This window comes from Kryptolebias marmoratus, linkage group LG18, assembly GCF_001649575.2.
Source record: "Kryptolebias marmoratus isolate JLee-2015 linkage group LG18, ASM164957v2, whole genome shotgun sequence".
Lineage (NCBI taxonomy): Eukaryota > Metazoa > Chordata > Actinopteri > Cyprinodontiformes > Rivulidae > Kryptolebias > Kryptolebias marmoratus.
Genome location: NC_051447.1, coordinates 1,904,670 through 1,920,342, shown reverse-complemented (window position 1 = coordinate 1,920,342; position 15,673 = coordinate 1,904,670). Strand labels below are relative to the sequence as shown.

Genomic DNA, 15,673 nt, shown 5'->3' with positions numbered 1-15,673 from the left:
CTGCTAATGCTAATGCTAACTCTGCTAATGCTAATGCTAACTCTGCTATTAGACTGTTTTCTCATCTGACGCCAACACAACAAACCTCTTCTATCACTTAAAGAAGAAACACGAAAAAGAATATTTAACAATCCAAACAGTGCAAGGTCAAACAAGTTGTAAAAGAGCCGGGAATGTTGTGAAAAGTAAAACTATAGCCGGCCGAAGATAATGGAGTCTGTTGTCATTTGATATTGTTGGGTCGTAACAGGTACATATATATTGCTGCACTAAAATGCAGCAGATCTTATTTGTGAAAGTTTAGTTAAATGTCACTTCAAAATAAAGCTTGGAAAAGGTAAAAAATGAGATTATTTTTTCATATTTTTTCAGAGAATAACTGACAACGTAGGCAATTAGGGTATATCGTGATATATATCGTTATCGTGATATAAAATTGTCCATATCGGGATATAGGATTTTTTCCATATCGCCCAGCACTAGTTTGCATCACTCGTGTTTTCATTGCATTCAGCTGTTTGCTGCGCGTTTGCACCTGTTGGCCACCATAATTAATTTTATATCTTCAGTAGATATTTCAGGAAATAATTGGGAGTTTCAGACATGCTAGTCACAGGGGGAGCAGGCAGATTTATTTGGGGGAATGAATTTGTTTTTATAAGAGGATGATGGAGCTTTTCATTACAATTTATTCTCCATTAGTGATGCTGCTGTTCAGAAACTCACTCCACTGAAGTTATGAAAATAACTGTGCTGAAACTTGCTGAAGAAGATGAAACTGAGTTGTTAAAGCTAAAAAAAGAACACTAGATAAAAGCTCAAAGTAACAACATACTTGCTAAAGGTAGCAGAATGGTAGGTAAAAGCTGAAAGTAGAAAAAGAACTCAAAATCAGAGCCAGATTTTTTAGAGCAGACTAGAAAAATGTTTTTAAAGGAATTGTAGAGATCTTACTGTATTTCTATGGGAAAAATGTTTGTAAACAAAGATTTTTTTTTTAAATTTAAAAATGACAAAATCCAAAAGTATCTCCTGAATGAGCTGAACATTTTGATATGACAAAAATAGCACAAAGTATGCAGAAGTAGTTCGATTAAACAGAGAGAAAAATAAAAACAGGAAAACAATAGCTTGAATGCTGACTCAGTATTCACACAATTTATGCACTAAATAGATCACCTTTCTCTGTAGCTGTCACTGATAGAGACTAACCCCAGTGTGTTCATGTAGCAAAGAGTGTTAGTGGCATCAATGCTGCAATGGCATTTTCTCACAGGATTATGTGTCTGCAGACATAAACTTATCATTATCCACTAATAAAAGACAAAAGTGGGTGATCAGGTTTATGTCCGTGTCCGTGTGTGTTTATTTGTCTGTTTGTTAAGAAAATATCTCATGAACCACTGGACAGAAATGAATGAAAAATTCAGTCTGCAGTAACTGGATGTACATTTACATTTGAATAACCTTGGTTGCCAATATCACATGACATTGTGCATATTGTCACTTTGACCAGGCTGAACACAACGGCTACAACTTCTCATCACAAGATTATCTTAGTCTAAAACTCAGGCAGCATAAAAGGCAAAGGATGACATTTCTTCAAGGACAGTTACCGTATTTTCCGCACTATAGGGTGCACTGGATTATAAGACACACTGTCAATGAATGGTCCATTTTCGAACTTCTGTCATATAAAAAGTGCACTGGACTATAAGGCACATCGTCGTGCACCTGCCATTTTTTTGTAACATCACGCAGACCGCGCGGCGCGCTCCATTCAAAATGGACGGTTTCGGTGCTCTAGCGGAGCTGGTTTGCCTGTATCAGCATTTATATGATCCCTCTATGAGAGATCACAAAGAACGGAAGAATACTGCACCGACATAAGCGTCAAGTAGAAACGCCTGCACTGCTTGCTCAGGTCAGCGCACCATCCACGGAGCCCTGCGCGACTGTAACTGAGCCTTAATGCTTAGTCGTACTAAAACATTACAACTTCTTACATATATAAGGTGCTCCGGATTATAAGGCGCACTGTCGTTTTTTTGAGAAAATTCAAGGCTTCTAGTCCGTAAAATACGGTAGCCCTTTTATTCAAAGGAAAGCTTTCACTGGCCTGTATGTGAAGATCTGTTACCTCCTTCTATGTCATCAGTCCAGTTTCTGGAGCTGCTTGCAGGAGATGAAGGTGAGTGATAATATTCTCCTCCTGGACTGTCAGCATCTTCCTCTATGGAACCAGATTTCAGATGTTTACTTCTGCAGACACAGATACAGACACCCAAAACTTTGGTCCAAGATGAAACTACAGAGTAAATGTTTAACTGGTCAGTGGTGGGGAGATGGGTTCTGGAGACTGGAGGGGCTCAACATTTCAAAAGGAACATCTTTTCATCAGTGAGCATAGTAGCTAACGTGTACCATTCACAAATACTTCACTAACCTTATGTTTTGTTCAAATTTATGGTAAAATGCCCATAACCAACTCTGTAAACATGTCTTTTGAATTAAACAAACAATAAGATGACTTTATCAGTGTTTAATCTGAAGAAAACATGTAAATGTCCGTTTTGGATTTTAATTTGTTTTTACATAGTGTATGCAGTAAATAAAAGGCAAATAAAGAAAAAATAATTCCAATCAAAGCATCCAAAATGCACACAAAATATAAAAGATGGTGACTTACCATTCATTTAAAAGTGTAGCATTATATCAGCATATACAGCTTCACTACAAACAAATGTTAGTGAATGTAAAAGCTGAAGGAGGATTTGTTGCAATCTGCTAAAAGGTGAATGAGGGAGCCTAAGATGAGTTCTGTCAAAAATTAGCATGTTGCTTTGCTGTGAATTGTCAAAAAAATTGCAACTTTGGAAAACCAACATTTGGATTCCATTCTGTTAACGTTGTTCTCGACAGTGAGCTGCAGTCCAGCAGCACAGTTAAGGTCGAACCTCACTGCCATGCAACTGCTGGAGACTCAAAACTACAAAAAGGAGGCACATTTTCAGGTGCCATGTGGCTGTTTTGAGTGTCCAGTTTAAAATAAACAACTTATTTTTGTGTGGATGGCTTGCAAACCTTTTTTTAAACTATGCATATTATTTTATTCTTCCATTATACCCACCTCGGCCCGCTTTGTTTCCACCCTGGTAGTCACCCACATGTTTATGGTTTAGTCTACTGGAGTACACTTAAGAAATGAAGATTTCTAATAATTACTATTTATCATTCCTGTACTGAACTGGACTTTCAGGGCTGTAGCCTCAAACATTTTCTGTCAGAGGGGAGAAATGTTCAGAAGAGCTGGTAAATTCAGTTCACTTCATGGACTCGAGTTAATCACTAAAGTGATCTGGTTCACTTAAGTCGGTTAAGCTGCGCATTCCCCACTCCCCATTGGCAAAATAAATAAATAAAAACAAAATATGATGGTGGATTTTAATTATTTTTGTTTTTTTTACAACTCCACACACCAATAAACAACTTACAAATGATAGAACAAAAACAAAATGTGCAAATCAAATGCAAGTTAACCAAAATATTAACTTTTGTAAAATGTATGTTGTGTATGAAAAACGTATGTAAACCTGTATGTACGACTTATCTGAGTCAGCTGTTTTTCCAGTGTGATTTTTACCTGACTCACCTGAATCTGCAGCGTTTCTAGGGATTCAGCTATTTTTTTGTTGAATCTACTAATTTGCAGACATAGCAGCAGTCTGCCAGAGAACATGTATGATCCAGGTTAATTCAAACCTCAGACTCCTGAGTATTTGGATCAACCAGATCTGATGTTCAGGTGTCAAAATACTACTCTAGAGTTCTAGACTTGAGGTTGAGGCACCTGCAACTAAATCAAGATAGTTTTGTTCCAGGATTCTCATATCTAAGACAAGTATGAGACACTCAAAACAAAATTTAGATGGGTTCAAGGTGCCTGCAGCAAAACCTAGCAGGGTTTAAGATGGGTTCAAAATACTTACACTGACTCAAAATTCACGCGATAACACTGCGAGCCTCCAGAACACACGTGAGGAAACTGAAAGTTCCAGGAAAATGTTTTGAGACATTTTGGAGACTCCCTTGTGAATGCCATTCACCAACCTGTCTCCAGCAGTCGCAGCTCAGTGAGATACTGGTTTAACAGCAGTGTAGCATCAACTGGTATGGTGTTAGACAGAAATTTCTACTGGCCAATTTACCTCAGCTTCCTGCTCCTTTTTTCATCAAAACCCCATAAACAAAATCTAATGAAATTCCCAGATGTTTGTAACATTTTGACTTAACTAGCTAACACAATGTAATCAGGCTAATTTGAATAAACAGAGCAGGTCATTCTTAATGACATGGGTAAATACAAGGCACTTGATGCAGACGAGTGTTTGGTGAGAACATACCCACTGGATGAAGTGCTGGCCAGTGATCGCTTCAGGCTGACCGGCTGGTTAATGGACTGGTTCAGGTCATAGGCCAGATGACCCTGGAGATCCCCCATGGAGAAACCAGGTACAACTCCAGTTACAACTGGAACTGAATGTGGAAAGTACACACAGTGTTAAAACAACAAGAAACAAAGCTGAATGTCAGCCATACAATACTTTTTCTGCTAACTTAATGGAAATCGAAATGCATATCGCCAACCACCTTTCATGCCAGAGGTTTAAACTAAGACCATCTTATGTTAAGAAATTATGTAATTGTAGCCATTTTTGGTCAAAAACTTTAAAACAACACTAAGCACAATCTCGTGCAATTTTGCAAGATGTCACACTCAGAGTATGTGTTAGGCATGATCAAAGAGAACAGAACTACAAAAAAATAAATGGACAAAAACGGACAACAGAACAGTTGCTCTGTTTTATCCTGCGCAGCTTCCAATCACCATCTGACCTCATTTCCCGTGATATGGTATAGTTAAATGTTTTGAGATGTGCACAAACAGAGATAAATCTGTAAAGGTGCTATTATATGTCTAATAACGTAAAGGATATTATTTCTAGATTTTTAGTGACACAGAGAGAAAGTTCAGTTACGTACAACACAATCTCACTAATTGATGCAACAGAATACCAATTTTTGATTTTATCAGAAATTAGTATAATCCTTCAGTCAGTTTTTATGTTTTGAGACGGGACACTGAGTTGGGGGGCAAGGCCAACAGCAGCTTATTTGCATAATAGTGACGTAACCCTAAAACCGCTCATTCAGAAATGAGCTCAAAACAGGCAGAACTGACCAGGTGAATGATTTTGAGTATTAAATTTAATTAACATGTTTTGTATAGTCCACAGACCTATCCTGACTCGTTCAAGGTCCCCTTTAATGTCTTTTGTGGTACAGAATGATTGACAGGCATCTTGTCCCCCCCCTGTTTAATGTTCATTTGGGCTAGTTAGTCCCGCCCAAGGCCTCAGGCTTTAGCCAGTGAGCTTCGATGTACAATAATGTGCCTCGAGCGGGAGTGTAAGCGGACGTAGTTTCACATAGACAGATCAGTGTGATGATGGGCAAGATAAACATAAACGAGGTGTATTATTTAATTTCTCACCCATTCTCCATAATGTCTTTAGGAGAAACACTGGAAGTGAAGAAATTGGGGGCAAGTAGACCAAAGGATATTCAAAAAAGGAAAAGCAGCAAAACCAAAGTTTTTCTGTGACCTGGTTTCAGCAAAAGGACTGGCTAACAGCAAGTGTAGCTAACAAATCTTTTACGAGGTGGTTATTAACCTTTTTACATCCCAGGAAAGTCATCAGAGTGAGCTTCTCTTAAAAAAAAACTGCACTTTTTTATTTGATAATGTTGTTAGTGTTACTCCAACACAGGCTGTAGAAGGATTCGTGCTGAAGAAAATGGTGGCTGATGACTTACTTCTTGAAACTTGGACCAGCTCGGCAACACTAAAAACTCCTGATGCCACAAAACTTTCTTGGAACTCTGGACCATCTGCAAAAAGATAACCGGGAACAGCGAATTTATATTTATATGCTCACATGTAGGTGCCAGGATCAGAGTTCATGACATTAAAGTTAAATTGTGACTTGCCACATATAACTGGATATTATGACACATTAGTGCATATAAACAGGTTGCAAAACAAAATGCTGGGTATTAAATAGATCTGCTACCTATAGCGGCCGTCCGACTGTCATCCTGATCCGAACCCACTCCAGCATGACTGGGACTGCTGGTCTGCTCCGCCTCTGCAGATCAAGACAGAAAAAAAACCATTCCTGACTTTTAGCTCATAAAAAAGGAAAGGCTGCAGAAAACATAATCACTGTCTCATGTTCCTACAAATGTTCAGATCTGTAAATTCTGAATTTGTATTACAATTTTTATGATTTCTTTTTTTCCACAGTCAGCAAAACTTTACGCTAGCCCAGCACAATATCAGCTTCACACCTTTTATAAAACACTAAAAACATTACATTCACTTGAATATGTTTCAGATATGTTACAATAGACCAGTGGTTCCTAAAGATTTTCTTCTGAGCCCCCCTGTGGTTTACAATAAAATACCCCCCCCCCCTCAAACAAAAGAAAAAAAAATCAACCGGGCACACACATCGTTCAACCAGACATAAACACATATTTTGTTTTCAAACTCCACTGAAGTTTATTTCACACTTCATTTGCAACAAAACAAACTACAAACCATCTTTGCAGTGAAACACTTTTGTGTAACAGTTTTTTTTTTAGTTCTATACTGTAGAAGTGTATTCTTTGCTGTCAGTGTTATTTCAAACATATTTTTTTTATTTGTAACAATATTCCACGTTGCTATCAATACATTAAAAAAAGCCTCTGTGCAAAATGGGGTTAAAAACCTGTCCATCATACTTAGTCAGGCACTGTTTTTTTTTTTTTTTCATTCATCCATCTCCCCCCCCCCCCCCTTGCAATGGCACTGCACCCACCTAGGGGAACCACTGCAATAGACAGAGATGCCCATTAAGACCTCTTTTTTGCCATTGTAATAGAGCCTCTGTCTATTGTTTTACAGTCTTACAACAAGTAATATCCAACAAAACTAAAAACGCTGCAGAGTTGAAGGTTGCCCTGTTGCCCGTATGTTGCTGACCTCCAGTTACTCCTGTCTGACCTGTCACCCTCCATCCCTGCTGCCTTTTCAGTCCTAGATGCATTTGGTAAAATGTCTGGATATAAACTTTATCTTGACAAAAGTGAGGTATTTGCTGTAAATAGAGAGGCAAAAGAGTATCTGGTCAATAATCTATCATTGAAATTATCCACTTCTTGTTTTGTCTATCTTGGAGTATACGTAGATGACACAATGGTTAATAATTATAATAAAAACTTTATTTTTTGCTGACACAAATTCAATCTTGTAGTCAGTCAGTCAGTCTTTGTAAAGGGTTACAAGTAGTCACTGTGCTGTTTGGTATCGTGGTGTGTACCACACTGAACATGGACCACAGAAAGCTGAGGACAGAGTTGTCTCAGGAGCTTAGAAAATGATTGACATCATGTTAAAGGTAAAGGCTATAAGACCATCTCCAAGCAGCTGGATGTGACTACAGTTGCTCAGATTATTCAGCAGTTTATTGTCTACAGGACTGGAAATGGCCACAAGAGGAAAACTAATGACAAATTGAAGAGACAGGTAATACAAATGGTAACCATAGAGCTCAGAACAACTTCTAATGAAATTAGAGATGAACTCAAAGTTCAAGGTACATCAGTGTCCAATTGCACCATCAGTCATTGTTTCAGCCAATGTAGAGCTAAAGAAGATGACAGAGAAGGACACCAAACCATAAAAAGTAAGACTGGAATTTGCCAAAACTCATACTGACAAGCCTCAAATCCTCTGGGAGAATGTCCTTTGTACAGATGAGACAAAATTGAAGCCCCATCAGCTCTATGTTCATAGAGCCAAAAATGAAGCATATCAAGAAAAGAACACTGTCCCTACAGTGAAACATGGAGGAGGCTCTGTTATGTTCTGGGGCTGCTTTGCTGCATCTGGCACAGGGTGTCTCTAATTTATTATGAGAGTACAAAGATATATCAAGACTGTCAAGGCATTCTGGAGTGAAATGTGCTGCACAGGGTCAGAAAGCTTGGTCTCAGTCATAGGCCATGAGTTGTCTAACATGATAATGACCCAAAACACACAGCTAGCTAAAAACATCCAAGAATTGGCCTACTGAGCCCTGATCGAACATCTGTTGAACATCTGTGGAAGAAGCTAAAATAAGCAATCTGGAGAAGAAACCCTTCAAACCTGAGACAGATGGAGCAGTTTGATCAGTAGGAGTGGACCAAAATACCTGCTGAGAGGTGCAGAAGTCTCAGAGAGAGGGACAGAAATCACCTGATTGCAGAGGTTGCCTCAAAAGGTTGTGCAACAAGATATTAAGGGTACCATTCTTTATGTCAAGGTCAGTTTCATTGATTTGTTTTTTTAAATAATTCTGTTGAACTAAAATTCAAAAGCAGTGACTGAGTTTTATTAGTGACTTTTGTCAGTTTCAAGTTATCTCTGTGACCTTTGTTGGTTTTTCTGTCCTTAATGAAAAGGTACACACAAATGTGTCTGTACATACACAGTACATAATTTTAGATGTTTGCATTTATTACATACATAAACATCCAATGACTATTTCCTGAAAGTTTCAATAAAGTCCATCTAGTGGTTCATAAGACAATTTGCTAAAAGACACACACAAACACATGCACACACTCAGACACAGGCAAAAACATTATTGTCCACTTTCATCTTTCAATGGTGGGGGATACACATTTATTGCAGTTTTTCTATCTTAGTGTCACAGATTTTCCACTTCAAATGCAGTTAGCTTATTCCAAAATTTTTGCTAAACTATAACGAGTCTAAACATGAATATAAAATTAAGAAACAATAAATTTCTGAATAATGAGGGGTGTAACGAGATGTGACGAGACAGGAGCCTGGGTCCACTAGACTGAGACTGAACGAGATTAAAAAATATATTTTTAAGAAAAAACATGACTTGAGGGATGTGACTTTGTGGTCCTACTGCCTGACATGTCTGTTTAAACTGCTATTGCACAAACAATTTAAAATTGTGGAGACATTTTCAACAATGGTTTCAAAAGACCAAGTCATGAAAGTTTGCAAGACAGTCTTCAACTCAATGAGTCTCACAACATTATATTCTTGTAGTTCAAGACCAGGCACCACACCTCCAGCAATAATAAATACCTTTTTCTTGTACATAGAAAGCGAGGTAGAGGTCGAGCTCTTTGACAGAGACAGAGATATGGCGAGGCTGGACACAGAGCACAGGATTGGAGCATTGGCCTCCTTTCACCAGTCGTTCTCCATCTGTGCTTTCCAGAGGAATTCCTTTAAAAAGGATGACCATCACCAGGTCCAACCTCCACACCTGGGGAAAGACACAACACAAGCATTATGACTAAAGGCAACATACTCTAACTCTCTCTGAGGCATGGGCCTGTTTCTGGTTTTAAAGGTATACCTGGTATTAAAGAGTCAGTGTCAAAGCCACTCAGTTTTCCATCTTACGCCTAAAGCCAGTATCTCACTGGGCTGTGACTGTTGAAGACTAGTTGGTCACTCAAAATTGAGAAAAAAATTTGCGAGAAATTAGTAGATTTTTAATTGCAGTCTCACTAAAGTTACAATCAGTGAGCTGCATCAGCTTGAAAAATTGCATTCTAGGCAGTGCACATATTTTTTTCACCCACCTCTGCCCATACCTACCCACTCTGGCAGTCGCCCCTACGCTTATGATTTAATCTACTTCAGTACATTTTAAACTGAAGACATGAAGATTTGTACCAGTTTTAATCTAATTTTTATTTATCACTGGTGTTGTTTCTAGACCTGGATATTCAGGGCTGTTGCCTCAGATGTTTTCTGTCAGAGGAGAGCTTTTGTGCAGGCGTCAAAACTAGGGATGGGCAGCGATTTTTAAATATTCAAAATCTAGTTAAAAAGGAAAAAGTTGAAGAATTAATGTGACCAACAAGGCTGTTCTTTTTTAACCTGGAACCTAGAAGTGACATCACAACTTCTTTCCTAAAGATGCTTTTCCAGTCAAGGTATATTTTTTGACACAACACCTGGCGCCCACCCCTCTCCCAAAGAAAATGCTTGGAGCATCCCTAGCATCATTATAGCCATCATAGTTTAATTTGAAAGGATTTTAATGTGAAAACTATGGTCATGGGTGAGCTCAGCTTTACTGGGGGTTACATAGGGGGATAGATGGGACTGGGGGAACCACAATGGAGGGGGGTGGGTGAATATTCAAGATAAAATTTAATATTTGAGACTGTTTTTGCTTAAAATGCTAGTCAAAATACTTCTCTAGTGCTACTGAGATGGGTTTGAGACCCCCGACACAACTCTGTAACTATTTATTTTGTGTTCCAATTCCAGCAAGGAAATGGAGAAACCCTGCAAACGTTTCAAGACAATTTGGAGACTCCCTCACAAGCACTGACCACCCACTAGTTGCCAACAGTTGCATCCCAGTGAGATATTACTTCAATTACTAAATCACTATTGATTTGCTTTATTTTATATATTGTAAAAAATAAAAGACATATTTTTAATGTCCGGGGTGGCACAGTGGGGTAGTGGTTAGTGCCTCACAGCAAGAAGGTTGCAGGATCGCTTCCTGGCCTGGAGCCTTTCTGGGTGGAGTTTGCATGTTCTCCCTGTGCACACATGGGTTTACTCCGGTTTCCTCCCACAAACCAAAAACATGCATGTTAGGTTAATTGATGACTCTAAAATTGTCCCTAGGTGTGAATGGTTGTTTGTCTAGTTTGTCTCTATGTGGTTCTGCAATGGACTTGCGACCTGTCCAGGGTGTCCCCCGCCTCTCGCACAGTGACTGCTGGGGATAGGCACCAGCTCCCTGCGACCCGGAATGGAGAAGCGGGTAAAGAAAATGGATGGATTTTTAATGTCCATTTATAGTGGATTGGTGTAATCTTAAATTTGGAGCTTCTGAGAAATGATAACAGCAGTTTATTTCACACATGCTCACTGTGACTTGCCTTACATGTCCTACAGACTAATACAGCAGTGGAGACACTATTATTGTTTTTTTTTCATCTGTCTCTCTTTGTTTTGATCTTGTCTTCTAGAAACTTTGATTGTGTGCTGAATTGGTCAATAACAGAGAAAATTGTACAAGATATCATAGGTGCCTCTTTATGTGTGGTGAAGGAGCACAATCAGGAGTGTAAGTGAGTAAGGGCAAGCAATGGAACCATGCACATATTAAGTTGCTGTAATGGATAAACCGGCTTGCTTTCATGCAGAAGATCAATGTTCAAATCCAGTCAACAATATTCATTAATAATTTTTTAAACAAACTGTGGCAAAATGCCATGTTTAATTTAAATATGAAAAGAGATATAGACATTTACAAAACCTTTGCTTTCAAGCCATATTTATTCCAATATTTAAAAAAATCCTCTACAATTAATGAGCTGTAGGTTGATGTCAGTAAGATCAGCATAAATGGTCTATATCTTACAACTTGTATAAACTTGTGGGCATCTTGTGCTCCTAAATAGCATCAATAGCCTTTCAGTGTTCTTACTCTACTCTGTCGGAATCATAGCCAAAAAACGATGCAGCAGTGTTAAAACTCTAAAAGACCAACTAAGTTTGTTTTTGCTTCTCCATAGCTGAGTGCTGTCTGAGTAGCAAGGCAGCAACTACCTGTGTCCAGATGAGTTGGCCTGAACCAACTCAAACTTGAGGGAGGTGGATGTAGAACATAGCAATTTTCAATATTAATTTTTGAGTTTGCAACTTAAAGACTAAAATTAGAATGTACAAACACTACAGATTGTGTCTTATTGCTGAGAATTATATTGTTTTAAAAGTTAAAAATGGAGGAGTAAAAACATCAGTTTGCACCCCCACTGTAGAATATTGATGAGCAGCTGCTCCACCTGCTCCACTGAGCAAGCACCAGTATCATGAATGGTATCAATAAATAAAACAAAATACGTTTTTCTGGAGAATCATTTGTAAAACTAAGCACGTTCTCTGTATTTTGGTATGTTCTCAATGAGAACCATGTTGCCACTGAGTAGAACCGCATGAGTTTTTCAGCTTTTTTGTTAGAATGTGTGGAAAAAGAAAAAAAAGTCTGTTTATAAAGCATATCTGGACTGTAGATGGGGTCTATGTTTCATATTAAGATGTCATGATTTACTTACTGACTTTCAAACCAAAAAATGTTCAACATACATTATTTTCAAGATACACTATATATAGTGTCTATAAAAAAGTATTCACCCCCTTGGATATTTTGTGCTTTTATTGCTGTCATAAATTAATCATAGTCAACATAAATTAGCCTTCTACCCAAAAATAAAAAAAACAAAACAAATAAAACAACCTCTTCAATGTCAAAGTTAAATCAAAAAGAAAAGAGGAGTATACTCAAATTGTCTATAAGTGAATTAAGCGGCTGCTTAGGGCTCCGCGGCCACTAGGGATCCCCAAGATTTCCGCACGGTAAACTAAACTGACTAAAGGCCTTTCCATACTCCATAAGAAGTCATGACGTTGCCTCTCGTTCACGTGGTTGCGTGACAAAGATTGGGTCATTTCTGTTTAAACAGCAGCTTTGTGACACAAATGTTTTCTCACAGGGGTTTATACCAAGTATTGTGTGATTGGTCAGAAGTTGTAATGGGTGTGTTTATGCAGAAAAGACAGTGAGCTTTAATGGAGTCATTTTGATTCTACTCCTACGCTGAGAAGCAGCCGAGGCTGTAAGAAAACAGCCGTCTTTACAACTGTTCCAACAAAACTTAGAAGCCTATGAATTTGAAAAGACTGTGCAGAGACGCAGGCAGCTCTATGTGGCTGTGGTGGCCGGGCAGCATAGGAACATGTTCCCTTCATCCGCTCATTATTGTGCACCATCAAATCTGCAAATGCCAAACACATGTAGGCTACTGTCTCAGTCTGTTTAATAAACAAGTAAGAGGAGCAAAAATCTGTACGTGGACAGGAGAGTTGAGAAGAAACCTGTTTTAACGCTGTAGGAGGAGGAGGGAGGAGCTTCTGCTCTGAGTGTTTCATGGACTATGAAAGATGTGTTTGAAAATAATTGTCGCACAACCACTTGACTGCAAACCGACTTCTTGACTTCTCATATAGTATGCTGCACCTCGGCCATAGAGCCCATGTGGATCCCTTTGGACCAATCAGCAGCCACACAAATGCTTTTCATCCTCATTCTTCACAAGTGTTGTGCCAAAAAGTGATGGTCTGCTAAAAGGTGATCAAAAATTAGCTCATAATTTCACTGGGAATTATGAGCTTAGTTCCTTTCACTAGAACTAAGCGGCTGAGCCCAAATACTAAAACCAACCCTACACCATCATCCCCGCTCCACCAAACTTTACACTTGGCACAGTGCAGTCACAGTGCAGTCTCCTGGCAGCAGCCAAACTCAGACTCATCCATCAGATTGCCAGACAGAGAAGCATGATTAATCACTCCAGAGAACACATCTCCACTGCTGTAGAGTCCAGTGGCGGTGTGCTTTACTCCTTCACATCTGACACTTTGCATTGCACTGTGATGTAAGGCTTATATGCAGCTGCTCAGCCATGAAAAAAACCCTTCCATGAAGCTCTCTTTTGTATGTTGTATGGTGTTTTTATGAGTTTTAAATTTTGTGTTTGTACGATGTAAAACACTTTGAACTGCCTTGTTCTGAAATGAATGAAACTTTAACTCTATATGCAGTGTTCTTGAGCTAATCTGAAGGCAACATGAAGTTTGGAGGTCTGTAACTACTGACTCTGCAGAACGTTGGGGACCTCTGTGCTCTATGTGCCTCAGCATCCGCTGAGCCTGCTCTGTGATTTTATGTGGCCGAGTTGCTGTTTCCCAATCACCTCCAGAAAATTTCATGACTGGACTTATTGAACAGGGGGCATCCTATCACGGTACCATGCTGGAATTCATTGAACTCCTGAGAGCGACCCATTCTTTCACAAATGTTTATACAAGCAATCTGCACACCTATGTGCTTGATTTTAACACCTGTGGCCATGGAAGTGATTGGAACAGCCAAATTCAATGACTTGGATGGGTGAGTAAATATTTTTGGCAATATAGTGTATGTCAAATAAATAACTCCACTAAATCAAACAAAAATATTCCTGAACATTTGTCGTGGTGTCTGTCAATAGAAATTATGAGCAATTATCAGCATCAGCTTCACACTGTCTGGATGCAGTGGGGTGAATCTCTCCTGCTCTGACTGTGAGCTCTGTGAGATGGAGGAAGGTTCACTGCAGCACCTGCTGCTCTTTGGGAAAAAAACAAACTTGCATTCATGTCACTCTTCAAAAGCCTCCAAAAACACCAGAAAAAGTCACTAGACAGTTCTCTGAAAACTAGTCATTAGAGGGGTCTGAAAACTCACTAAATGAAGCGATAAAGTGTGTAAGTTAGTAACACTGCCTGCCCCAATCCTGCCATGCTCTGCTCTGATTGGATAAAACTTTAGCTCTCGTTCACTTTATTTGTTGAAAGCAGTTTCAGACTGAATAACTTTAACAGGACCAAATTTTTACAGTTGATTTTTACAGTTGACAGAAAACCGTTGTGGTGACAAAGAACATTATTCCCTGAATTAAATATAATATACAATGTAAAATAATAAATAGATCATCATATGATGAGAAATGACAGAGTTGTAGACATTTTTGGTCAAACTTTAAAAATGACATTAGAACCACTGCAGACTTCCGGGTGAGCAAGCAAGATGGCGACAGCTTAACCAGGTGGCTCCCCGACAATTTTTTAAAAAAGCAGAAATTACCTACAAATGCGGGATGTAAAATAAACATAAAAGTGAGCCGGAATGCCCAAATCCAAATCAAGGTGCACTTTGGTGTCCCGAAAATCAACGGTAAGAGAAGAAACGGACGAAGAAGGTATGGCTAACCTCTCGGACTCGGAAGCTTCATTAGCGGCTAACGACTCAGCTAACGAGACAGCTAACTTACAAACTATTCTCCAAGAACTAAGAGAATCACGTCGAGAGAATGGTGATGGCTTCCGAGAGCTTAAAGAGGAGATAAAGAATGTGAACATTAGACTGGAAGAGGCAGAGACGCGTATCTTAGAAGCGGAGAACAGAATTCAGCAGCTCGAAGAGCTAGCTATCAAGCTAAGTAAAGTACAAGACGAGTTCGAGGCTAAGCTGGTGGATCTCGAGGGGAGATCGAGAAGGGACAACCTGAGGCTCCATGGCATTGCAGAGGGCTCGGAGGATGACTCGCCGTCCATCTCAGCCTTCATAGACAACCTACTCCGAGATAAACTGGACATTCCGGCTTCACTCGACCTGAACATAGAAAGAGCTCACCGCTCTCTGGGGCCCAGAGCTCCGCCTGAAGCCCCCCCACGTTCCATAATAGTCAAGTTCAACACATCTAAGGTAAAAGACGAAGTACTAAAACGAGCCTGGCAAAAGAAAGGCTTCACAGTGGCGGGGAGAAAAGTCATAGTGGACCACGATTATGCTCCAGACGTGTTAAAGCGGCGACGTGAATACACTGAAGCGAAGCGGGTCCTCTGGGAAAAAAAGATCAAATTCCAAACACCATTCCCGGCCAAGTTGAGAGTTTTCTACGA

General features: G+C 39.3%; 1 protein-coding gene across 1 annotated transcript in view; it reads right to left on the bottom strand.

Annotated features, from left to right (window-relative positions):
• Positions 1-15,673, bottom strand: part of nfic (nuclear factor I/C) — a 55,031-nt gene that overhangs the window by 16,624 nt on the left and 22,734 nt on the right. The window contains exons 4-8 of the mRNA XM_017434742.3: positions 9,218-9,401; positions 6,135-6,209; positions 5,878-5,952; positions 4,404-4,536; positions 2,141-2,262 (exon numbers count right to left, since the gene is read on the bottom strand). Of these exons, the coding sequence (XP_017290231.1) occupies positions 2,141-2,262; positions 4,404-4,536; positions 5,878-5,952; positions 6,135-6,209; positions 9,218-9,401 (589 nt within the window). The remainder of the gene's footprint in view (positions 1-2,140; positions 2,263-4,403; positions 4,537-5,877; positions 5,953-6,134; positions 6,210-9,217; positions 9,402-15,673) is intronic.